Source organism: Macrobrachium rosenbergii, chromosome 12 (genome assembly GCF_040412425.1).
Source record: "Macrobrachium rosenbergii isolate ZJJX-2024 chromosome 12, ASM4041242v1, whole genome shotgun sequence".
NCBI lineage: Eukaryota > Metazoa > Arthropoda > Malacostraca > Decapoda > Palaemonidae > Macrobrachium > Macrobrachium rosenbergii.
In genome coordinates this window covers 33,989,818-34,016,663 of record NC_089752.1, presented here as the reverse complement: position 1 = coordinate 34,016,663, position 26,846 = coordinate 33,989,818, and the positions used below count along the sequence as shown (strand labels likewise).

The 26,846-nt window shown below is 42.8% G+C and overlaps 1 protein-coding gene and 2 non-coding genes across 3 annotated transcripts in view; all 3 read left to right on the top strand.

The window, feature by feature from the left end:
- Positions 1-26,846, top strand: part of Spase22-23 (Signal peptidase complex subunit Spase22-23) — a 51,736-nt gene that overhangs the window by 1,051 nt on the left and 23,839 nt on the right. The window contains exons 2-3 of the mRNA XM_067112169.1: positions 12,441-12,603; positions 18,333-18,436. Coding sequence (XP_066968270.1) covers positions 12,441-12,603; positions 18,333-18,436 — 267 coding nt within the window. The remainder of the gene's footprint in view (positions 1-12,440; positions 12,604-18,332; positions 18,437-26,846) is intronic.
- On the top strand, positions 23,264-23,369 carry LOC136844534 (U6 spliceosomal RNA). Its single transcript, XR_010854919.1, has one exon. It is a non-coding gene; the product is annotated as a U6 spliceosomal RNA (small nuclear RNA).
- Positions 24,868-24,986, top strand: LOC136844513 (5S ribosomal RNA). The gene has a single exon (XR_010854907.1). It is a non-coding gene; the product is annotated as a 5S ribosomal RNA (ribosomal RNA).

Here is a 26,846-nt window from a genome sequence, read left to right as displayed (position 1 = left end):
TATTGGTAGTCTTACACTTTAGGGGTCCAGATTCACGCATTCGGGTCGTTTCGGCCGTAAGTCGCTTTCGGCCGTAAGCACGTTTACGTGCAAAATGGGCGCCGTGTTTAGTACCAGCCCCTTGGGGATGTACGTAAAACATGAAATAATAATGGTAAATACCATAAACATAGCGTCTTACATTGTTTTGGATGTTACGGCCTAAAGTGACTTACGGCTGAAACGACCAGGACCGCAGATTCACTGCATTACGTAAAGTCAGGATCAGCACACTATGATTTATCAAATATATATTGAATCATGGAAAACAGTGGAAAAAGTGAGCAGTTTATCTACTTACAGAAGCAGAGATTGTAAAAAAAAACAAAGGAAATAAAGGGAAACATAAATAAACAAAAACATGTCTTAGGGAATACAGACCCATAAAATTTTGAGAAAATTGTAAATCTCTGCTTCTGTAAGCAGATAAAATGCTAATTTTTTCAGATGTATCAAAAAGTGGCTGTGAAGAGCAAGAACCCTTGCCAGGTTCCTACCAGGTTCCTGGTTCCTAAGTGCTCACTCCACAAACAGTTGCGGGCACACTATGCTATTCGCGTGAGGTGCAGAGCTTTATTCCCTTTGTTTTTTTACAATCTCTGCTTCTGTAAGCAGATAAGCTGCTAATTTTTTTAGCAAATATACTTCACTTTGCAGATCTGTCAAAAGAAGAAATTGGAAATAGGAAAGAAATCTTTAACAAACATATAAGGGATCAGTGAATTTGGACCCCTAAACTGTAGGATTACCAGCAACACTAATATTTACCTCCATATGCTTATGTTTTTGTTTGTGTTTATATTTAGTGTCTTATGTTTTCATGTTCCTTTATCCCCAAGTGGCTGAAACTAGCTTAAACACAGCACCCATTTCACACTGAAACTGATAGTTACCAAACGAAAGGGGCACGCTAGTAGTCTTCAGTTTGACCATGCTGTGCTTAACTTATTTGTCTTACTTTCTGTCAGTATTCACAAAGGGGGTAAGCAGCCCCTGGCCTTTCCCACCCTAACCACATCCTAAGGCCTTCAACAGTGGTAGTCTGTTTTCCCAGTTCGGTCATTCAGTGTTGTTGGACTTGGGCCTATAGGGTGTTGCTGTGAGATAAGTTGTTTCTGATACAAACAGATGACAGTATTGCAAAGTAATGTAAGAAAATATCAGAACAAACACGTTTCAATTTTGAAATTACTCAGTTCAATACTGTGATACTGATGACTATACTACCACACACCTCTGGTTCAGTAACTACCAGTTGACATCTAAAATCGGTGCCATGTTTAGTACCAGCCCCTCGGGTTGAACGTAAAAACATAAAAGACTGTAAATATCATAAACATAAAAGACATAAACATTCAAGGTGGTAAATACTCTGGTCAGTGACTGGCAGGAACCTGGCCACAGTAGCAGTCTTCGGTTTTACCATTAAATCATATGTAGCCTAGGCAAATGGCCATTTTTAAAACCTGTAAAACTCCTTACCTCAATACAGCCTGTTTGGCATTTTGAGAACATCCATAGATACAGACCGTTTTCATAAAAATGCCATTATTCCAATTATACTTAGGCTATAAAAAATTACCTAACAAAACAAGAAAGCAGCATAGGCTATCTTGGTTTTGATAGGGAAATGTTTGAAAAGCCATTTCCCATTGGTTGATAGTGGCTGTCAAAAAAGAAATAGAAGGCAGCATATTAGACTGAGAGGGCTTGAAGAGCTGTCTTAAATAACCTGGCATTTTGTGTTAAATCATAATTTCTGCATCCCACAAATATCTTTATAATTATACGTAACCAATTATTTTGAAATGAAAGAAAAGGTTATAGAATTTACTAGGATGGTCATTAATCATATTTACAAAGTTTTTTTTTTTTTGTTACAAGTAGCCCTCACATTTCACCTTTTAGGATGTGTTAGGGTAAAGGTTACTTTTAAACATGCGATCAAGCACAAATGAAATATACCCTTTCTGATGGTTTTGTCATTCATTTCCATCAGAAATCTTTAACACATTCTGCATACCCAAAGTCAAACAGTAATGGAGGAGCCTCAGTGAGAACTTGGTTTTTTGGGTGGAAGATACAAAAAATATTGAAATACAGGGATGCATTGTAACCTACAAATATTTAGCGTGGTCGGTCCTACCTGTTGTACCTATCCGTCTAACCTTGACTAAGGGCACCGTATATCATAAAATGTAATGCAAGGATATATTCTAACCTACCTACTCCAACCCAGCCTAACTTAGACCGGCAGGAAATAAAGCCCAAAGAAACAATAATTTTTGCTTATTTAGTCTACCTTGGATATTTGTTTTCCTCTTGGTCACTATCATCAAAGGAAATGGTAGGCTTGTGGCCTCCCCAAACCTCCCAGACACTAAAACTACAGCATGGTTTCCTACTGTTATCATCCTTACTTCTGTGATTGTTAAGCAGATGGAGGGAGCTTGTAAAAAGCTTTAAGAAAACATTATTACACTTTTAAAATCACTTCAGAGTAATTATTATTTTCAAGACCTAAACACATCCACATGCAATGTTCTCTCCTTGTCAAACTCATCAGCAAGATTAATTATTTTCAAGACCTAAACACATCCACATGCAATGTTCTCTCCTTGTCAAACTCATCAACATCGCATTCTCAACTGTCGGAAAAACTCTTGCCTAGCCTATTTCACAATGGGGTCCCATCTAATATGAGTTTGGGGTCTTTTCCTCCTGGGTGAACAACCCCCCCTCCCTCCTTTCCCCCACCTAACCTTAATGGTGCATGTATTTAGCAAATTTATAACCGTAATGTGGAGAGGTCTGCTTAGAAAGCTGTGATTCACTAGTAGAAGGAGAGATATTAGGCCGGAGCTTACAATGTGGTACAGTATTAGGATTTGGGTATAGCCTGCTATTCTCACTTTTAGGAGAAACTATGACATAGCCTATACTTGCTCCTCCTATATCTCAATATGGAAGGCTTTTGGAGGGTGGGACATTGTGCACCTTGAGGGATCACTTCTTAGAGGTTCAGATCTCCACTGGTAGCCTGTACATATGATGAATATCCCTTATTCTGCATTATATAATCTCCCCCAAAGAAAAGTGTATTCTTAGGCAAAAGATCTCTACATGTTTCAAGATGCACAAGCATTAAATACTGTGGTTGTTTATTTCCCTAGCAATGTACAACTTTGTGTATGGTTTTTTATGTATTAGTAAACCCCCGTATTCTCAGGGGATGCGTACCACATCCCCCGCGCGAATAGCTAAAATCCACAAATGCTTAGAACCCTTCTAAAAACACATAGAACTGCCTATTTTGATAGTTTAAACACAAAAAAACCCTCTAAAAATGCTTATACCTGAGTATTTTAATAGTTTTATCACAGAAAGTGCATTTAGTCATGAAAATACAGTAATTAGTGAATATTTCTCAGTGAAAAATACTGCAAGTGGGCGAATTTTCTGTGAATAATGGGTAGATACGTTCCACAGAGAAATCCACGAATACGTGAATAGTGAGACTGCGAATACGGGGGTTTACTGTAGTTTGTTTTTGTTAATTTTTTTATATGGCCTGTTATATTTGTGATCCATTTTGAAGGACAATGACAGACTGCAGTACAGTTATGCTAGCAGAAACAGTGCAGTGTGCATACACGCATTCATGCACACTAGCAGTAATGCGCTATTCTTACAGTGCTGCTATTGATAAAACCAAATGAGAGATCCACACCCATAGTGGTATCAAAAGCTTGATCTACTATTTTTAATACAACAATTTCTAGCTGTAGGTCCATTTCTTAATACAAAAGGGATAAGATGGCTTTTTAGCATATGACTTTGGCAGAGGAACAAGGAGAAATGAAAGTACAGTACGCCACATGCTTACCAAAACCCGGAAAAAAGTAAACAGAAATGTAAAACTGGTGAAAGTGGAATATTCCACAGAGTTTATTTATTAAAACCGCTTAAGTGACTAATATAGGTATTTAGACTGTTTTTAGGGGACAAGTTTTACCCTAGTGTGATATGACTTAACTAACCTTTCTTAGGGAGCTGGACACCTCAGTATTTACCATCAGTGAAACATGAATTGCTTGCAAAACTTTGCTCCCTAAGCAAGAAAAACTATAAGGGCTTTTAGTAATAAAGTTCCTCACTTGCAACAGTATGCTAATTTCTAACTGGTTTTCTGCTGTTTTAAGGGAATTTTTTTCTTAGGTGTAAGTAATTTTCTAGACCCCATTAGTAAGTCTGCTGTTTTACACCCTGGTCAGCACTTGCAGAAATGGATGCTAAATTCAGAATTTTGTATAAGTAACTTACCAAATAATTACATAGCTAACAGTTTCTATTAACTGGCAGCTAAAATTTGAAATTCGCGGTAGCAATTCTTTTGCTTTTGTTTCGGTGTAGGGAACTGACCCCGCCCACTTTCAGGAAAGAGAGGAACAACTGAGCAGAGAGCTTCAATATGTTTCTGCGGGCATATGACGACGGTTGTGAGCAGCAGCAAAATTTGAAATTCTCTTGCTTTACTGGTGAAGTATTTTGCTTTTGGTAGCCTCTTGGCAACTTAGATATTTAGGTTTTCATTGAAATCGACTTTATTCACCTGATTGTAACTAGTATTTGATTGGACTTTTCCTGACTGTTCGACTTGTGCCACCAATGATGTCCGACACAAGTTTGAGTAGTATTCGTTATTGCAGCGAAGGCTGCAATACGAGAATAACGTCAGCAAAGTATGATTCCCATACAAAGTGCACTACTTGCGGTGGTCAAGTATGTTCGTCTGATTTGACTTGTGCTGAATGTATTGATTGGGACCTCAAAAAATGGAAGACATTAAGTTCTCACTAACTAAGTTAGAGAAAGATAGAAAGTGAAAAGCGACGGCTAGGAATGACAAAAGTTTAGTTAGTCAGGATTCAGCTAAATCTGCTGTTGGTTTACCGGTTTTACCTATTTCTGCTTTGTCTATCACTAGTCCTGTCTCTATCCCTCCTGTTCCATTACCCAGTTCCCCTACTCCCGAACCCAATGCCATTGCCATCCTTTAGCATAAGTTTGATCACAAGTTTGGTATGCTAGTTAATACAGTGGCTCAAATAAGTGTGTCTGTTCATTCCTTTATCGAAAATAAGAGTGTAACTAGTGAAATTACAGTGTTTGTGGGGGAGGTGGCTATTAGGCCCGCTGATTCTCCTAGGCGAAGGTCACTGGCATACTCCACCACACCAGGGAGAAGCTATACTGGAAGCCCAAGGGAGGTCGGCGAGGTCTGCCCCCCTGGTAGTTGGTCCCTCAGCTGCTCCTGGCGCCAGTTCCCAGGTGGTGACAGACAGTCATTGGGAAGGCATCTTCCATAATTTGCAAAATCCTTCCTCTAGTTTGGAGGTTTCCACCCCCTAACAGAGGTGCCAGTGGCGCAACATTGGTAAATCGAGACTTGAAAAGGTCTGCAGTAGATGTGTTTCACACTCCTCAGGTGCCAGAGAAGAAAGTCAGGGAGGCAGACCCCTCCTGTAGTTTCTGGGAAAGTCCAGAGAAGTTTTCACAAGTTCGTGTAGGGGGAGAAAGGCAAGTGTTAGTGCCGAGAACCATCTCCAAGGGTAAGCGCTCATTAGTGTCAGTGTACGTTTCAACAGATGAACCTCCTTTGGCTCCTGATCAACCGGTAGTGGATGAGTGCCTGCTGGCGCCAAAGTGCATGGTGTCTGCCGATCGTGCAGTCACTTTTGAGCATCCTTTTGTTCCTGAGCTCCCTTCGATTGACAAGCTCACAGTTGCACCCGAGCTGCATGCAGCTTCAGAGCGCCCAGTAGCGCCTGAGCATTCAGTGGCTTCTAAGAGCTCATTTGCACCCGCTCGTGTGGATTCTTTTGGACATTCTTCCAAGCATTTGACTTCCAGGCTGGAGTTTGTGGTGCCATCCCCCTTGTAGCAAGCGGCTAAGGCTACAGATTTGGATCCTTCTCTTGCGCCCATCCAGTGATGCCTAGATGATATTTTAGGACTTTTGAAGAAGCTTACTAACCCTTCTGCTAAAGACTTTTCTCTTTCGGACTCTGTCCGTAGAAAGGCCTTTTCTGTGGCCAAAGTAATGTTCTCCTCATCAGAATTAGACCACATGGTGAAGAACCTCTTCAAGGTCTTCGAGATTGTTATTTTCTTGGATTGGTCAGTAGGCGTCCTCGCATGGAAGTTTCAGTAATACGGTGCCTTGCCTGCGGATTTTTCAACGGATATCCTCTGGGTCCTTCAATGTGTGGACAAAGGGATATGAGATGGAGCACAAGAGTTAGCTTCACTCCACACTATGGGAGTGTTAAAGAAGAGGGAGTTATGGTGTTCCTACACCTCTAAGGGAGTTACCTTAATTCAGAGGTCTGCTCTTCTTTTTTTCCTTTTTCACGAGACAGTTTGTTCCTTCAGTCGGTAGTCAACGAAATTTCTTCTTCTTTACAGAAGAAATCCACTCATGATCTACTAGCAAAATCGTCGAGGCGCATTAAGGAGATTCTTGCTGCTAATTTCAAGTCTTCATCTCCTCTGCAACTCTATCCCTTTTGTGGTGGTAGGCAAAGACCTTCCCCAAGATCAAGACCAAACATACAGTTCCAGTCGCGGACTATCAAGAAGCCCTCGTCTAAACCCTCATCTAGAAAATGAATCAAGTGTCCTCTGTACTCCATTATGTGCCACGCTCTTTTAGTACTGGGAGAAATGGAGCAAGAGAGGGGCAGAACAGTGAGTTATGGAAGTTTTGAGGAGCGGCTACACAATCCCTTTCCTAAAAAGACCTCCCATAGTCAAGATGTTGATTGCCTTAACTGCCTACTCAAGAGTTCGGGGAGATTTTCGGCCCTTGCAAGAGAAGTTTCATCTCTCCTTGAGAAAAGGTGATAGAAGTAGTCCCAGATGTAAACTCAGAAGGGTTCTACAATTGGCTTTTCGTATTCCCAAATTCATCAGGAGGATGGAGGCCAGTTCTGGATGTGAGCGCCTAAATGTCATTATCCAGAAAGCCAAATTCCGAATGGAGACAACTCATTTGATCCTCTCGTCCATTCGGCGAGGAGACTGGATGGTCTCGATAGACCTACAAGACACCTACTTCCTCATCCCGTTGCACCCGGACTCTTGAAAATATCCGAGATTTGTTTTTCAGGACCAGGTGTTCCAGTTCCTGGCCCCATGCTTCAGGCTATTGACAGCCCCTCAAGCCTTCACACGTATTCTTGCTCCCCTGGTAGGTTGGCTCCACCTGATGGGAATCAATATAGCGTTCTGTTTGGATGATTGGATTCTTCGCTCTACGTCGAAGGTACAATGTATGGAGGACCTTAGGAAAATATTACTTCTTGACCAAGACCTGGGCTCACTAATAAATCACCAGGAGTCACAGATGACTCCTTCACCGGAGATAGTTTATTTGGGAATGACTCTCAATTTTCATCGTTTTCCGGTTTTTCCCTGTCCAGGAAGAGTAGAGTCATACTTACATAAGATAGACAAAATTCTTAGTCTCCAGACATGTTCGTTGAACAATTGGAGCAGTTTGTCTCCCTGGGGAGTCTTCACATGAGTGTTCCAGTTTTTCATAAGGGAAAAGTGGGACAGGAAAAGATATCCAGACTCCTTCATGTTCCTGGTGAACAAGAAATCAAGAAGCACCTGCTTTGGTGGAAGTCAAGAGACAGGTTGCTGGAAGGAAAGTCTCTGTTCCCGCAGAGCCCAGACCTAAACATCTGTGCCAATGCATCAGATCTGGGCTGGGGAGCCCTCATAGGGGACAAGGAAATCTCCCAGAAGTGGTCGAGGGATCAGATGTTATGGCACTTAAATGTCAAGGAGTTAAAAGCATTCCACTTGGGTCTGATAGCCTTTTCGTCGGAGGTGTGTGGGAGGACAGTAGTGGTCCACTCAGACAATACGACAGCCCTGGCCTATATAATTAAACAAGGAGGAACTCGTTCCTTTTCCCTCTGCGAGGCAGCGAGGGACCTCCTTCTTGGGGCGGACCAGAATCATACAAGGTTAGCGACCAGGTTTGTCCAAGGCAAACTGAATGTTTTGGCAGATCAGCTAAGCCGACAGAACCAAGTCATCCCCACAGAGTGGACTCTCAATCCATTGGTCTGTCTAGATCTATAGAGACTGTGGGGAAAGCCAATGTTGGAGCTCTTCACGACGTCGAGGAATCATTGGCTGCCTCTTTTCTGTTCTCCAGTGCCAGATCTGCAAGCATGGGTAACGGTTGCCATGCTTCTCGACTGGTCCAACAAGTTCCTGTATGCCTTCCCTCCCTTCAGGATGATAAGGGATGTGCTGAACAAGTTTTGATGAGGGATGTGCTGAACAAGTTTCGCCTACACCAGAATGTGGCAATGATTTCGGTAGCCCCCTTTTGGCCCTGAAGGGAATGGTTCCCAGAGCTCACAAATCTGCTGGTAGACTTTCTAAGACTCCTACCTCAGAAGAAAAAGCTTCTCAGACAACTCCACTTCAGGCACTTTCATCAAGGTTTGTTTTCTCTGGCTCTGACAGGATTCAAACTCAAAAGACTCCTCAGAGCAAAGGGTTTTTTGAGGGAGGCTGCAGAAGCTATTTCAAAATGCAAACACCAACCCCCAATTGACATCTACCAAAGCGAATGGTCAATTTTCTGCAGTTGGTGCAAAATTAATAGAATATCTCCTTCTAAAACGACTCTGACAAAGATTGCCGACTTCCTTTCGTTCCTAAGGAACTCTGAAGGCTTATCTTCATCTACCGTAAAAGCTACAGAGCTATGCTGAGCTCTGTGTTCAGGCAGAGGGATTTGGACGTATTCTTAAATCAGGACCTTTTGGACCTGATTAGGTCTTTTGACACAAAGAAACAGAAGCACTCGGAACTTGTCTCTTGGAATCTGGATGTAGTCCTGAAATGGCTCTCCGGACCCCCCTTTCGGGCTGCTGAATTTAGCTTTATTTAGAAACTTGACGAAGAAGACACTTTTTAGTAGCCTTATCAACAGCCAAAAGAGTCAGTGAGATCCAGGCCATGGACAAAGGGTCGGATTTTCGGGAGGCAATGCAATCTGCTCCTTTATCTTAGGGTTTCTAGCTAAGAACGAGACCCCGACCAATCCTTGGCCTCGATCCTTTAGCATTAAAGACCTAGCAAGAAGAGATAGAGAGGGTACTTTGCCCTGTATGAGCCCTAAAGTTTTATCTTCTCAGGACTGAGAAAATTAGGGGTTCTTCAAGCAACCTCTGGACTTCGGTCAAGGACCCATCTCTTCCTCGTATGAAGAATGCTTTGTCCTTCTTCTTGAGGGATACCATTCGTGAAGCATACTCACAAATGAGAGATGAGGATTGTCCTGTCTTGAAAGTGAAAGCTCATGAAGTCAGATCTGTGGCTACTTCATTAGCCTTTAAATACAATATCTCACTCTCGTCCAACCTCCAAGCTACTTACTAGAGGTGTAAATCTGTATGTGCTTCACATTACTTCCGAGATGTAGAAACGACTTTTAACGATTGTAGTACCCTAGGACCTTTATCGATGGCTGGCATGGTATTGGGGGAGGGAGTATAGGAAACATCTTTACCTCTTCGCCTTGAATTGCGGTGGTGAGTTCTAGGAGAGCCTGGGGGTACTTTGTGTTTGGATACCCACCAGTCTTTTTAGTGGTAGGTGGTGGTATTTTAATTTTATAGTGTAGGTAACAGCATTTTTGTTTATCTGGTTTTATGATGGTACTGTGCCCTGGGCAGGTGCAAAATTTTTGGTACTTCATTTAGCATTTGGAGGTGTCCTTCGCTGTGGAGTTCCCACTGATGTAGTAGACGACCCTTGGTCATACCACCACATCTCTACGGGTTAAGATGAGTACAAAACCAGAGGCAGTAGCTTCCTTCTGCGACTCTTTTACCAGGTAAGGAAACAACAAGCATTTTGGTAAAGCTAGCAGAATTTTTTTTTCGTAACTCGTTACATTTACTAATGTTTTGGGGTGAAGAACAGTCCATGCATCCCATCTCCTGTCAATGTGGGAATCAGCTATGTAATTACTTGGTAAGTTACTTATATAAAAATTACATGATGATAAAATAAGATTTTATATATACTTACCAAGTAATTACAGAATGGGAGCCCACCCACCTCCTCTCATATGGGCATTAAGCATAAACATATTAAAGCTCTTTGCTCATTTGTTCCTCTCTTTCCCGAAAGTGGGCAGGGTCAGTTAACTACATCGAAACAAAAACAAAAGAATCTGTACCACGAATTTCAAATTTTAGCTCTCGGTTAATAGAAACTGTTAACCATGTAATTACTTGGTAAGTATATATAAAATCCTATTTTGTCATAAAAATGTCACGTTTATGTACTAAGTTGAGGCCCTGAAATTAGAGTGTGTTCAGTTTAAATATTGCAGTCTAAAATCAGCAATGTAAATATAAATGTCGTACCGGCATTTGTGTTGTATTCTCTGAACCCACCCCACTAGAAGAAATAGTATACAGTAATACCTTGTGCATATGTGTTGCAGGTTTTGCAAATTCACAGATTTGTGAAGTTTTCATTGGAACCTAACTAATTTGCATCTGCAACATAGATCTGAAATTTGTGAAATCCTCGAAAAAACCCTGCAGAAGTATTTGTTCAATTCTTGAAGTAATGTTTAAGTTCATGCTTTTAAGTCTAAAATCTGTAAGAAAATTTTGCTATTACAGTATTGTTAATTTTGCACATAAATATGATACATAGGTAAACTAGCATTCTTTATGTTAAAGTAAAATCCCTCAAAATTACAAAACAACTGTTTCTTGATTCATGTGTTTACTGATGTAAACATCCCTCAGTTCCCCTACTCTCTCTCTCTCACTATATATTATCAGTAATATAATTTTAATCTTGTTAAAGATAGTACAGTAAACCCCCGTATTCGTGTTCTCAGGGTTTGCGGACTCAAGCATTTGCAGGTTTCTCTGTGGAACATATCTAGCCATCATTCGCGGAAAATTCGCCCATTCGCAGTATTTTTCACCAAGAAATATTCACTGATCACTGTATTTTCATATTTTCATGAATAAATGCACTTTTTGTGATAAAACTATTAAAATACTCAGGTATAAGCATTTTTACAGGGTTTTTCTTGGTTTAAGCTATCAAAATGGGCAGTTCTAAGTGTTTTTAGAGGGGTTTTAAGCATTCGCGGATTTGACCTATTCGCGGGGGGGGTGTGGGATGCATCCCCTTCGAATACGGGGAGTTCACTGTATTGTACTGTAATATTGCTATACTGTATATGTCTCATGTTATAAGAAAACTCCATGATGACATGCTGTTAGCTGGAAGGGTTGGAAGCAGCCAATCACACAGAAGGGTATGCTCCATGATGACACGCTATTGGTTGGAAGGGTTGGAAGTAGCCAGTCACACAGCATATATTGAATATTTTAAATGTGCATCTCTCTCTCTCTCTCTCTCTCTCTCTCTCTCTCTCTCTCTCTCTCTCTCTCTCTCTCTCTCTCTCTCTCTCTCTCTCATAGTTAGCGTGCACACATATTTTTACAACTTATGTCTTTACATAATTTTAAATTGATTGAATACCTGTACCCTCTACATACTTTACGTACATGTTTTCTTTATTTTATTGAATTGTACTTTTGTTATATGACTGTGACATATGAAGTTTACCTAATTTCAACAGTAACAAAGAAAACGTCAGTCATTAAGTTTACAGTCCTATTTGTTACTTGGTGTTACCTTACTGTGAGTGCAAAATAACACAGCCAGTGAATTAGTATACAGTACTGTACTGTAAATGCACTAGTGTGGCAAATACCCATTAGGCGATACTGTACTCTATTTTTACGTCAACCATTTATTTCTCTTTTAAAGGTTAATGTATTAAGCTAACTTTTAAATGAAATTACAGTAAAGTGCTTTGGGAGCATGATTTGGATCATGTATAGTGCTTAAACTCTAGATATAAGCATTTATTAGCATTTTTAGTGACTCGTACCAAACATTCGTGATTCCTCTTGATCCATGACAGGTTCTGGAACCTAACCACGAATGTTTGAGGCATTACTGTGTAATGTTGTATCTTTTGTTTTTCCTGTGATTAATTCAGTTCAGCATAAAAAAATTTCAGGCTTAATGCAAAAATGCCCTTTAAGAGCAAATTAGAAAAAAAAAAAATGACACTTTGAAGGTTCAAGGACAGTGGCTGAAGTTATCCAAAGTATTTGTTAAAATTGAAGTAGCCTTGAGCTAGCATGGCGCTGTGCATCTTGAACAGTTCATATTGTCAGGATGTTTGTCAACCAGAAACTTCTGTTATAAATTATTCAAGAGGATGCAACTAAATGGTTTCATCTTTTTTTTTTTTTTTACAGGAAAAATGTGCCTGAATATGCAGTTTCAAGGGAGAAAAATGATCTTGGTGCTCTGCGATTTGATCTATCAACAGACTTGAGCAAACTCTTCAACTGGAATACAAAGGAGTTGTTTCTGTATTTAACAGCAGAGTATGAAACTCAAAATAACAAGATTAATCAAGTATGTATTACAAAGTAGCTGTAGCAAAAATTTACATGTTGGGTGTTTTATATGTAGAATTTTGTTCATGACACTTACCTGACAGATATATATATAGCTGTATTCTCCGAAAGGGACCGACAGAAATTCAAAAACTTACGGCACACGCAGATGGGCCAGGTGGTTAGTACCCATTCCCGCCGCTGGGAGGCGGGTATCAGGAACCATTCCCATTTTCTATTCAGATTTTCTCTGTCGCCGGTATTGTCAACACCTGTTGTCAATACCTCCGCTGTTGGATTTCGTAAACTTTTTCCACTAAGTATTCTGATTGTCTTTTGGTATTTTGACTTTGGCTTTGTGGATAGGCATACGCTTCTTTGAATTTTCTGCTGCTTCTTCCCACGAGAAGAGGTCTCTGGGACGAATTGGACCCAAAGGTCTTTGTTTCTCTCTAGCCCCGGAAGACTCTCCTGTCGCTCCTGTCGAAGAGGCGGATTTGTCTCAGGAGTCGGACTCTGCTGAACAAGAGCCCCCCTCTTTCGTCTTTCTCCGACTACAGGATTTTGGCTAGTATGCTTAAGGAGCTTTTTCCTGATAAATTTCAGCCTTCTGCTCCTCTTTCCCCTCCTTCGCAGTTAGCTTCTTCGAAGGTGAGGAAATCGCCCGGCTTCCTACAAATGAAGACTTCTTTGGCTACAAGAAAAGCTCTCAAGAGGGTCAATGCGTGGATGGAAGATAGGAAGTCTCAAGGGAAATCTTCCTTCGCTCTCCCCCCGTCTAGATTGTGCGGGAAAGCGGGAATGTGGTATGAGACGGGAGAGGAAATTGGCTCTAGAGTTCCTTCTTCCTCTCAAGGTGATTTTGCGAGCCTCGTGGATGCGTCAAGGAGGTCTCTTCTTTCTTCGGCTAAGGTGTCTTGGACTCTTTCTGAAACCGACCACCATCTGAAAGGCCTCTTCAAGTCGATGGAGGTTTTTAACTTTCTGGACTGGTGCTTGGGGCCTTGGACTTAAGGACTCGTAGTCCGGACTCTATTTCTCTGGGGAGCTGTCCAGTGTACTGTCGGTGCATGGACAAGGCCGTCAGGGATGGCGCTGATGAACTGGCTTCTCATTTTGGTACAACCCTCCTAAAGAAGAGGGCTTTGTACTGCAATTTCGCTGCCAAGTCAGTTTCTCCTGTTCAGAGGGCTGAGTTACTTTTGCCCCTCTTTCTAGCCATCTCTTCCCCAGCCGCTTGTCAAGGATCTCGCCCAGCCTTAAGGAGAAGGCTACTCAGGATCTCCTTGCTCAATCTTCCAGACGCCCTAGTGTCCCTTCTACGTCTTAAGAAGGACTTCCCCGAAGAGACAGAAGCCCTTTCGTGGGGAGATCTTCCTCCTCTAGACCTTTTTCACGAGGAAGAGGTCTCTCCAGAGGCGGAGCCCCTTCTTCCCAAAGGGGCAAGAAGTGACTTTTCTCACCTCCAGACACCAGTAGGAGCCAGGCTTCTCCTGTTTTCGAAGCCTGGAAAGTAAGAGGGGCGGATTCCTGGTCCCTCAATGTGATCAAAAAGGTTACAGGATCCCGTTCCTCGAAAACCCCCCCCTGTCCTCTACTCCCAGAGATCTGTCGCCTTCTTACCGACCGGAAAAGCAACAGATCCTTTTAGATCTGCTGGAAGAAATGATTCAGAAGAGAGCAATAGAGCGAGTCCTGGATCTGGAGTCTCCAGGTTTTTACAATCGTCTCTTCCTGGTTCCAAAACAGTCAGGGGGGTGGAGACCAGTCCTGGACGTCAGCAGACTGAACAACTTTGTCGTCAAAGAGAAGTTCAAAATGGAGACGCCCCAGTCGGTTATCAATGCACTGCGACCAGGCGATTGGATGGTCTCTCTCGACCTTCAGGACGCGTATTTTCATGTCCCCATTCATCCTCAATCGAGAAAGTTTTTGAGGTTTGTCCTGAAGGGAAGAGTGTACCAATTCAGAGCTCTCTGTTTCGGTCTGAGTACAGCTCCTATGGTATTCACAATCCTGATGAGGAACGTTGCCCGGTGGCTTCATCTTGCCGGAGTAAGGATATCGCTCTATCTAGACGACTGGCTCATCCGAGCCACATCGGAACAAAGGTGTCTGGAGGACTTGCATTCGACTTTGGAACTGACAAAGTCCCTGGGACTTCTTGTGAATTTAGAGAAGTCGCATCTGATCCCCTCTCAGTCCATTCTTTATCTGGGGATTCGGATGGATTCAGCGGGTTTTCGAGCCTTTCCATCCCAGGAACGTCAGCAGCACTGCTTAGTAAAAGTTTCGGCCTTCCTGGGGAAAGAAACATGCTCGGTGAGGGAATGGATGAGTCTGCTGGGGACCATTTCATCACTGGAGAAGTTTGTTTCCCTGGGGAGGTTGCATCTCAGACCCCTACAGTTCTTTCTTGCAGACAACTGGAAGAACAAGGAGGACTTAGACGAGTCTCTCAGGATCTCTCTCTCTCAAGGACCATCTTCGGTGGTGGCTCGATCCTGTAAAGTTGGCAGAAGGGGTCTCTCTCTATCTTCAGAGCCCCGACCTAGTGTTGTTTTTTCCACGCCGTCCATGTCGGGATGGGGAGCAACACTAGGGGGAGGAAGTGTCAGGCACCTGGAAAGGGGAACAGGTGTCCTGGCACATAAATCTCAAAGAACTGAAAGCGATTTTCCTGGCTCTTCAGTTCTTCCAGGATCAAGTTGCAGGTCGGGTGATTCAAGTCAACTCCGACAACACCACGGCCCTGGCGTACCTCAAGAAACAGGGAGGTACTCATTCTCGGTCCCTGTTCTTGATCGCCAAGGAGATCCTGCTATGGGCACATTCTCACCAGGTGACGATTCTCACTCGCTTTGTTGCAGGGGTCGAGAATGTTCGCGCCGACCTTCTCAGTCGACAACATCAGCTTCTGCCAACAGAATGGACTCTGAACGCAGAAGTGTGTCAGGATCTTTGGAAACTTTGGGGACGTCCCCTAGTGGACGTTTCGCGACTTCAAGGACCACAAGGCTGCCCCTTTACTGCTCTCCTGTTCTCGACCCGGAGCCCTAGCAATAGACGCCTTTCTCTGGGACTGGAAGGGTCTAGATCTGTGCGCCTTTCCCCATTCAAGATTCTGGGGAAGTCGTCAGAAAGTTTGTAGCCTCAGAAGGGACGAGAATGACTTTAATCGCTCCTTTTTGGCCTTCAGCAGAATGGTTCCCAGAGGTCATGTCTCTCGTGGTAGACTATCCAAGAACGCTTCCTTTGAGAACAGATCTTCTCAAACAACCCCACTTCGAGAGGTACCACAAAAACCTTCCCGCTCTGAGTCTAACTGCATACAGACTATCGAGAAGTTGCTCAGAGCGAGAGGTTTTTCTAGACCAGTGGCTAAGGCGATCGCTAACGCCAGGAGAGCCTCTTCCAGCGCAGTGTACCAGTCCAAGTGGATCATTTTCAGGAGGTGGTGTAAACTTAAGGGAATTTCCTCCACCACGACCTCTCTTTCCCAGATAGCGGACTTCCTTTTATATCTGAGAAAGGATTTGAACCTGGCAGTCCCTACCATCAAAGGCTATAGGAGTATGCTGTCAACGGTCTTCAGGCATAGAGGCCTGAACTTATCGGACAATAAAGACCTTCATGATCTTCTTAGGTCTTTTGAGACGCCTAAGGTAGCCTCCCCTGTTACCTTCTTGGAATTTAGATGTAGTTCTAAAATTCCTGATGTCGAAGAGGTTTGAACCTTTAAATTCTGCTTCCTTCAGAGATGTAACAAAGAAAGCTATTTTCCTAACTGCTCTGGCGACGGCGAAGAGAGTTAGTGAACTTCAAGCGTTCAGCAAGATTATAGGTTTCAGAGGCCCTGATGCTGTCTGTTCTCTGAGCCCTATTTTTCTTGCTAAGAATGAGAACCCGTCTTCCCCTTGGCCCAGGTCCTTCGAAATTAAGGGCTTGACGGACATCACTGGACAAGAACCTGAGAGAACCCTGTGTCCTGTCAGGGCTCTAAAATTTTATTTGCAGAGGACCCAGAATTGTAGAGGTCCTTCTAGCAATCTCTGGTGCTCCGTTAAGAGGCCTGATTTACCTCTCTCGAAAAATGCCCTGGCGTTCTTTCTACGAAGCACCATCATAGACGCCCATTCCAGTGTGCTAGACGAAGACTTGAGAACTTTGAAGGTTAAGGCTCACGAAGTGAGAGCCATTGCTACCTCAGTGGCCTTCCAGAAAAACCAGTCTCTCAATGACATTCTGGGTGCCACTTTTTGGCGAAGCACTGGTCTTTGCTTCTCATTATCTCACAGAAGAAGTGAAGACGTCCTATGAGAATTGCTGTGCGCTGGGGCCTTACGTTTCCGCAAATACGATCTTGGGAACAGAAAGCGACTCTCATCCTCTCCTTTAGTTTTGTTTTGGTGTGTTTTTAATATTTTTTGTGTTGTTTTTTATGGTCGTTGGGTCTCCACCAGTGGTGGTCGCCCCAGTCCTTAGTTTATGTTAATCTTTTTAACGTAACTAGGCTTGGTCAGGTGGTTGTTAGTTTGTCGCTTACCCTCATAGTAAGGTCATATGGTCTAGTCACATTGTGGTCTCGCCCCCGTTGACAGATCATCTAGATTCCACCAGCTCTATAGGTCTCTACCTCGCTGGAGTTTTCTAGTAAAGCAGAAGCAGGCTTGGGTGACAGTAATCACGAAGTCAGCAATGCTAACAGGTAAGGAACCAAGGCCAATCGCCTACATAGTTTTGTTTCCTAAATCCTATTCTGTCTCTTCCCACCTCCAATGGTGGGATTCAGCTATATATATATCTGTCAGGTAAGTGTCATGAACAAAATGATATTTTTATGATAAAATAAAGTTTGTTCATACTTACCTGGCAGATATATATAATCATAGTAATCCGCCCTCCTCCCCTCAGGAGACAGTAGTTCTAGTTTCTAGAAAATCTGAATAGAAAATGGGAATGGTTCCTGATACCGCCTCCCAGCGGGCGGGAATGGGTACTAACCACCTGGCCCATCTGCGTGTGCCGTAAGTTTTTGAATTTCTGTCGGTCCCTTTCGGAGAATACAGCTATATATATATCTGCCAGGTAAGTATGAACAAACTTTATTTTATCATAAAAATATCATATTTTGGGCAAAATAAGCATCCTTTTGTGAAATTTTTAGTCAGATAATTGTTCTGCTGTTAGGGTTCATTATATTTTTTATTTATGATAAACAGTAGAGAATATTTTATTTTAATAAATTATAAAAATAGACAAACACTGCATGCTATAAGTACATTACATTATTGTACTGTATTGTAGAATGCTTATACGGGACATTCTTATTCACATACCTTGCAGAATTTACTGTAGTGTATATTTTAAGAGTTTAAACAAGTACTGTGTGAATATTTAGGTAAAATTGTGCTACCTTCAAGCTAAACATTGTAACTTTTAATTGGCTGTCCATTTGTTTTTTTTGTTTTTTTTGTATAAATAGATCTGTGTACCCAGCCTTATGTATTTGGATGTTAAGGGATATTTCTTTAGAAGTGAGAGGTACATTTGTCATCAGATAACAAATTCAGTACTGTAATGAAGTACAGTAAGGTTTTTTAACATTTCAAAGCCTACATTTTCATTTTGTAATTACAGTAATTACTAAATGCATTTACCATATATTTGTATATTGTAGCAGGAATAGGAAGTGTTGATGTGATTCTCAACTTGGTCATAGGTCTTTATAACCTTTGTCCTTTTTAGGTTGTGTTGTGGGACAAAATTATCCTTCGTGGTGAAAACCCCCAAGTTGACTTGAAAAATCAACACTTGAAGTATTACTTCTGGGATGATGGCAATGGTCTTCTGTAAGTATGAAACTAAGGATATTTTTTTTTTAATAATGCCTTAGTTCATTTTCTATAATTGCTTAGTGTTGTATTTTTGTATTTACTTTATTAAATTGGTCAGAACCAAAAGTCATGGATACTAGGCTGCATGTAGACTGGAAGTATATTTCACCAGTTTATCCCCTGAATAATACATGTTCATTGAAATTCAAAAGGCCTTTTGCTTTCATTCCAATATCTTTACATTGTGGTATGGCCAGTAAGCTATTTGCTGAAATGTTGATTGAAAGTGAGTGAATAATGGTTTTGAAGAGCCATTGCTCCTTTCTAAAACTTTTTAACTGTTAGCTGTCATGTTGAATGATTTTTCACTGCCTCTTTTTTTTTTTTATCTTTATCTTTGTTGTCATCATTACAGCACTTCACAGGTGGCTTTTGGTTTATTTAGTTTGGACATTTCATGGGTGGCTTGTAGTTTCTTTAGTTCGGTTTCAGTAGTATCTCACAGTAGTAGATCCATCATTGAAAATTTTTTTGATGCTGGAGAGTGTTTGCAATTAGGAAAATTTGTAAAGTACTGTCTTTAGGTATGGTGAAGTAAACTCTCTCCATGGTAGGACCCCCTAGAATAGAGTTTTCTGGATGAGTTACTGTGAAGTATCTGCTGTGTAGCAACACATGACTGAAGCAACCTGAAGGGAATCAATGAGTAAGCGAAGTTAGAGGGTTTGCATGGTGCTGCATATTTCTCTCATGTTCTTTCTGTATCAGCATCTGTTATACTAGAACTGTTATTTATCATGTGCAACCATTGTTATTGTGCAGTGACAATCAGTTAATTGTTGTTTGCTCTTATGAAGAACAAACAACAAGAGTATTCCTGGTGAGAGCTGGGAACTGTCATTGATGCTTGGTAGCAGGGTGATAGTGGCAGGCAGGTGATTGGTGGGCATCTCCCACTCACTTGTTAGTAACCCATCACTTTTCTTCAGCCATAGTCATGTCAAGACATCTTGTTTTCTTTGCAGTCACAGTTCTGGACTAGGTTGTGAAGCTTGACATCATACAGTATTACCTTTATTTTTTTTGTGTTTTGTTACAGTTGAGTGTGCCATGGATCCTAGAACAATTATCTTAATTTTTGAAATGAACCTTACCTCTCCATTATATAGCGTTTACTTCCACGCCAGCGGTAGTTCAACAGATTGAAGCAAAAAACAAGAACACTTGGTTTTCTACGAATATTCATTTTCTGTCCTATCTACTTCTTCCATCCCTTACCAGGGAGCTAATAGGTACAAACACTCATAGCTGGTCAGTGTATTTCTGTTGCTGGTTTCAGTAGGAGGTTGACAGATTGGTAAAATGTACTTGGTTTTCTGTCGGTATGTTTTTGGGTGTTCTTTATTTTATTTTAAATATTTGTTCAGTAGGAACCTGTATTGTAAGGTTTGTTTAATAGGCATTATGTATCCTGGTTTTATTGACCCTCTTATGTGTTATGCTGAAAGAAGGGTTATGATTGGATAACTATGTGAATCTTGGTGTAACGAAATGTGGAAATTGATGGTGAGCAGAGAGAGCTTGGTAGGTTGTAGAAAAACTATGCATGTTTTGTCTGCTTCCCCATTTAGTAACTGGCTAGGTCCTCTGCTGCTTCTCTTTGGTCTGTTACTCCAAATGAGCTTCCCATCGATTCAGGATATTTGATTTGATAGGATGAAGTCACTTTTTATGTTCATTTGGCATAAGTTTTGTGGGATATTATTATCAATTTATCTTTTCTGCTACTCTTCTGAGAGTCTCGTTAAGTTACGGTTTTTTCCCCGTGTTGGAGGAAGGGTCAATGCCCCCACTTTTTTTTTTTTGCCTTGACCTTGGCAGATCCTGTCTTACTCCCTCATGGATTGGAGTAACAGGGAACTGGGACAAGTCAGAAAGCAGTACGGATCTGTGCCAGTTGTTTCCTTCCTTTGTTCAGTCTGGCATCTGCAGCTCCAGTTCCTATGCCAGCAGTGCCAAGTTTGGCATGAGTGGCATCTGGGGTTAGCAGCACCAAGCCTGACATTAGCTGCATGAAGTGCAGCACTAGTTCTGGCACCAGGATTTGTTCTGCGATAGGGTTGCTTGGGTAAGAATAAGAGTTGCCCAGCATTTTTCCCTCTTTTAATTTTGCTATAACGGATTGGTTCAGTAGAAGTGATGCTTCGACTCTTTCTGGTAGTATGTACAGTCAACCCCTGGTATTCAAGGGGGATAGGGACCACAAACACCTGCAAATAGCTAAAATCCGCAAGTACTTTACATTCCCCGCTAGAAATGCATATAACTTGCTATTTAAATAGTTCAAAAACCAGACCCCCCTCTAAAAATGTTTATAACTGCTTATTTTAATAGTTACAACACCAGATGTATACCTTAAACTATCATCCTACACAGAATATACTGTTAACTATCATCTAAAACACTTTAATATAATTTCAAAGTCATCTTAAAGCATTACCCTTAAAAATATATGGCTTACAGCTAGGTGTGAAAACTATTCAAGTTACCCCTATTTTCAAGTACAGGCATTACCCGGTTATCGGCGGGGGTTCGATTCTGAGGGTGTGATGATAACTGAAAATCGCCACTAACCAGAAATCGGCAATTTTCGGGGCTTATCAGCGCCCGGCGCTGATTTTCGGTTATCAGCGCCTCTGTTAGGTATGTATCTGCACCAATACCCAATTATCAGCGCCGATAAGTGGAAGTTGGCAGTTTTCGGTGCCAAAAATTGCCAATTTTCATCGCTAGACAAGCCTCATAAAACAGGATCGCCATTAACCGGGGACTACCTGTACATCCATTTTCTCTCTTACTGTACTGAAGCAGTCCTGTTTTCTTTGTACAGTACATGGGGAAACACTGGGAAGTTAAGTATTGTATACAGTACCTTAATATTTAATATGCATTGAAAAATGAATACATTTTACTGATACTTTGCTGTGTTTACATTAATAGTGTATTAATATTTGAAATTAAATAATTTTTTATAAAAAAAAATGTATTTAGTCATGAAAATAACATGAAAATACAGTAATTAGTGAATGTTTCTTGAAAAAATCCTCAAATTATTGAATTTTGTTCATGAGACTTACCTGCCAGATATATATATATAGCTGTATTCTCCGAAGTCCGACAGAATTTCAAAACTCGCGGCACACGCAGTGGCCGGGCAGGTGGTTAGTACCCATTCCCGCCGCTGGGAGGCGGGTATCAGGAACCATTCCCATTTTCTATTCAGATTTTCTCTGTCGCCGGACTGTCAACACCTGTTGTCAGTTCCTCCGCCATTTGGATTTCGAAATTTGTTGTCACTTAAGTATTTTGGTTGTTTTTTGGTATTCGACTGGATCTGTGACTTGGCATACGCTCTTTGTGGACCGTTTTTGATTTTGCTTTTGACTTTTCTTATAATTAAGATGTCTTACCTCTAGCTATTGAGTCTGTAGCTTGGGTGAATGTAAGGTGAGGCTATCGAAGACTTTGATAGTTCCTCACACTTTATGTATGATATGTAAGGGTGTTCAATGCTCTATGATAATCGGTAATGAATGTGTGGGATTGTCTGAGGGTGAGTGGAAGAAATATGAAGCCTATATGCTTAAATTGGAGCGTGATAGGCTGAGGAAATCTTCCTCCTAGAGTGCATCCTTAGATGGACAGTCAGGGTTTTCTCCTACTAGTAACCCTGTAGTAAATTTTAGTACTAACCCTGTAGTTTGTTGCTGCAGAAGGTAATTCCCTGGCTCGTGTGGAGTCAATGCGTGCTCTTGAAACTAAAGTGAATGCAATTCAAACGCATAGTGTTAGTGCTAGTGCCCCTAGTGTTGTGGAGGGGGCGTCAGATCGGCCCTATAATGCCTCTAGGCCTGGACCTCTGTCGAACTCCCAGGACCAGGGAGGGGGCATGTCGAAAGCCGCATGAGGGTTACGGGGCTTCCCACCGATCTGGCGTCCCTTCGGCAGGTCCTGATGACGCTACCCAGGCTGCCAGGGATCGTGCTCAGGCACGCATCCTGAAGGATTGCTTCTCGTCCTCCGACACGTCCTCCCGCCTCGGGGTTGGAGCTCTCGGTTGGACTCTCGCCCTCTTAAGAGAAGCTTAGGGGAGAGGACGCCACGTCCTCTTCCTCTAGACGTTTGTACTCTTCCCCGAAAGTTGCGTGGATATTCCTCTGCAGAAGAGAATAAAGTGTTTTTCGAATGATCACGCTCTACTCGACCCCTGTCGCGCTAAGGCAAGGGCTGAGCTTCTTCCCTGTGGAAGGAAGTATACGTCTCTCGCCCCTTTCCTTCTCTCAGGTTCAACCCTTCTCCTGAGAGAGTGGCTTCTCCAACGCGTAAGATTTTGTTGGGTTTGCAACAACAGCTGGATGCTCTCATGAACCTTTCAAGAGTCGAATCTGCCTGTTAAGAGGTACAGACTTTCACCTTCGTCTCCTGCTTCGGGAACGATACAGAGCGTCCCTCGTCTAGAGAGAGTGTTTAGTGGCTTCCTATTCGTCTTCCCCGAGTTGAGGTGTTGGCCTTTTCTCTTGTCTCGCGCCAGGAGCGCGTCTTGCTCTTCGTGGCGCTTCACGCTTCACGCCGCCTCACCTTGACGCCGGCGCGCGCTAGCCATGACGCCGCGCGCACGCTGTAACTCTCTTCTAGTACTTGCCACGGAGCCTCTCGCGCGTCACGCCATGACGCTCCGCGCCGCCAGCGATAGCTTCAAGTCTTGTGTTGACGCCGCTCCAGTTGTTCATCATGTCGCACAACTACCCGCTTCAACATCTGATGTCCTTCTTAATTTAGCCAGTACTTGCTTCGGCAGTACATATACTAAAATTGAACGATACAGAGAAGATTAGCATGGCTCCTGCGCAAGGATGACACGCTAATCGTGGAAGCGTTCCCGCATTTTTTATGTTTACTATACGTACTCTAGTTGATTTTCTTCGTTCGTGGGAGTTCCCGCCACGTGTCGGGCGAATCGAACTACTTTCACCACTCACTCAAGACCCGCCAGCTGCGGAAGAACATCCTCTTTCGTCACAGCCTTTGTATGAAGAGAAACTTCTTTCGTCTTCTTCTTCCTCTGATTATCAGACTCTGGCTTTTTTCTTAAGGATCTGTTTCCTGAGACTTTTCAACCTTCGGCTCCTCTCTCCACCTTCGCAGTTGTCTTTGTCTTAAGGGGAGCGCTTTGTGAAAAAAAATCGGAAATCAAATTTTCTGGGATATTTTATATATGGCATCATACATATCCTGACTATCTTCTCAGAAAGTTTTATTTAAAAGTTCGCCACAGTTAGGAGTTATAAACAAAACAGTAACCCTATCATAGTCAAATTACATTTTTCGTATAATGTAATGATATTGTCAGTATATAGGTGGTAATTTCCTTTTAGCTATGAAATAATATCTAATGCGATCTATGGCAACCCTGTGGACATAGTACGCATCAGCGAAAGACAGGAATGCCGCAGGGCAGTCAGTGGCAGTCAGTCAGTAGCAGCTCAGAGCTTGACTAACTAAAACGTCGCGCTGCCCAACCTGAGCCGTGTTTTGACACTCGCTTCATTTAGCTTCATTTAGCGAAGTTATATTACTTTGCAGGTCTATTTTTTGGCTTTTCATTATGTCATAAAAACATCAAACTGTGTAACGGCAAGCAAATAAATACACAGAGAAGCAAAAAATATCGTTTTTCTCAAAACTAAAGTTATCGACATTCAAACTGCATCTCCTTCATAACGATTGCACCGATCTCAATGATACAAAAAGTAAACGAAAGCTAAATATTTGCCTAACAAAGGGGCTTCCATGGGAAGCAACACGAGACCCGCACCACGAGAGAGAGTTTTTTCCCGAAGGAATGTCACTTCCAAGAGAGGTAGCAAGTGACTCCTTTCATCTCCAGACTCCCTTTGCAACCAGGCTTCATTTTGCACAAGCCTGGAAAGAGTGAGGGGCAGACGTTTGGTCCCTCCTACTGTTAGAGAGAGGTTACTTGATTCCCTTCCTGTCTCCTCCTCCTTTGTTTTTGTTTCCCAACTGCCTTCCTGTCAAACAGAAAATTGTTTGACCTGCTCAACAGATGTTCGAGCGGAGAGCAGTGGAACAGGTCTTGACTCGGTGTTCCCGGGATTTTACTACAGATTGTTTCTAGTCCCAAAACTTTCAGTAGGCTGGAGACCCGTCTTGGGCGTCAACAGGTCGAACAACTTGGTCCGAAGGAAAAGTTCAAGATGGAGACCTCGAGTCAATACTAGGAGCCCTTCATCCCGGGATTGGATGGTATCTTTGGATCTCCAAGATACTTATCTTCACGCCCCAATTCATCCACATTCGATGAAGTATCTCAGGTTGTCTTGGGGACTAGACGTACCAGTTCAGGGCTCTCTGCTTTGGACTCTGCTGACAACGGCCATACCACGTTGAAAACACCGCCGCTCGTCCGATCAGCGAAGTTAAGCAACGTTGGGTCTGGTCAGTACTTGGATGGGTGACCGCCTGGGAACACCAGATGCTGTTGGCGTCACATTTTGCTCGAGGGTGTTTACATCGTCTCATGAAAAACGTTGCGATGCAGTTGCACCTGTCGCACGCCAGGATCTCACTCTACTTGGGCGACTGGTTGATTCGAGCGTCGAAGGCGAAGGTATCTGGAGGACCTTCAGTTGACTCTGCAACTCGTGAAGTCCCTGGGACTTCTGGTCTGTGGAGAAGTCGCAGCTGATCCCCTCACTGTCCATTGTGTCTGGGAATTCAGATCTATTCAGCGGCTTTTATAGCGTCTCCGTCGCAAGAACGGCAACTTCTATGTACGTAAAGTCTCGGCCTTCTTGGAAAAGGAAACATGCTAGGTGAAGGAAGGAATGAGTCTGCTGGGGACCATTTCCTCGCTGGAGAAGTTTGTTTTCTGGGGAGTCTGCATCTCAGGCCTCTTCAGTTCTTTTGTTGGAGAACTGGCAAAGCAAGGAAGACTTGAAAGAGGAATTGAGAATTCTTCCTTATATAAAGAGGATCTGTGGTGGTGGCTCGATCCAACGAAATTGCAGAAAGGATCTCCCTCAAGCTTCTGAACCCCAACCTAGTGTTGTTTTTCCGACGGGTCGTCAACAGGTTGGGGGCAACACTAGAGGAGAGGAAGTGTTAGGAACCCGGAGAGAGGAACAGGTGTCCTGGCACATCGACTTCAAAGATTTGGCGGCTATCTTTTAGCTCGCCAATTCTTCGAGTCCAAGTTTGCAATCGTGTAGTTCTAGCAAACTCGGACAATACTACTTGTTCCCTGTTCAGCCTTGCAAGAGAGATTATTCTTTGAGCCTATGCTCGCAACATTTCGATTCTCACAAGTTTTGTTGCAGGGGTCGAAAATGTTCGAGCAGACCTGCTCTGTTGGCGCCATCAACTCCTGCCGAAGGAATGGACCCTTCATCAGGAGGTTTGCCAAGATTTTTGGAAATTTTGGGGTCGCCATCTTGTGGATATTTTCACGACCTCAAGAACAGCGAGGCTCCCTCTATAAAGCTCATCTGTACTCGACCCTGGGGCAGTTGCGATAGTTGCTCTTCCCTGGGATTGGACGGGAATAGATGTTTACGCCTTTTCCCCGTTCTAAATTCTGGGAGAAGTCATACCCAAGTTCGCGGCCTCACAAGGGACGAGGATGACTCTCATCCCCACGTTTTGGCCTTCAACCACTGGTTCTCGGAGTTTCTCTTCTGGTTGGTAGACGTTCCCGAGGACCCTTCCTATGAGAGCAGACCTGCTCATACAAACCCACTTCACGAGATATCTTTGAATCTCCCCGCTCTGAACCTGACTGCTTACAGACTATCAAAACTTGGTCAGAGCGAAGGGGTTTTGCTGGCCAGGTGGCACGGGCTATCGCTAGAGCCAGAAGTTCTTCATCTAAAGGATATATCTAGCGAAGTGAGCAACCTTCAAAGGTTGGTGTAGAAAGAAGGGCTTTTCCTCTTCCTCTATCACTGTGAGCCAGGTTGCGGATTTTCTCCTTTACTTAAGAGAAAAACTCGATATAGCAGTTCCGACTATCAAGTGTTATCGGAGCATGCTTTCGATTGTATTCAGACACAGAGGATTAGCTTTGTCTGACAATAAGGACCTCCACGATCTTACGAGCTCTTTCAAGACGTCCAAGGTTCCTCAGCTAATTTCCCCTGCTTGGAACTTGGACGTAATGCTCAAGCTTTTGATGTTTAGTCCTTTGAGCCTCTCCACTCTGCATCTCTTAAGGATGTTACTCGAAAACGGCATTCCTCGCGGCTCTGGCGCGAAGAGAGTGAGCGGTTCGAGGCCGTCATGTGGGCTTCAAGGAACACATTGCTGTCTATTCTTTAAGCCCTAAGTTCTTGGCTAAGAATGATAGGTC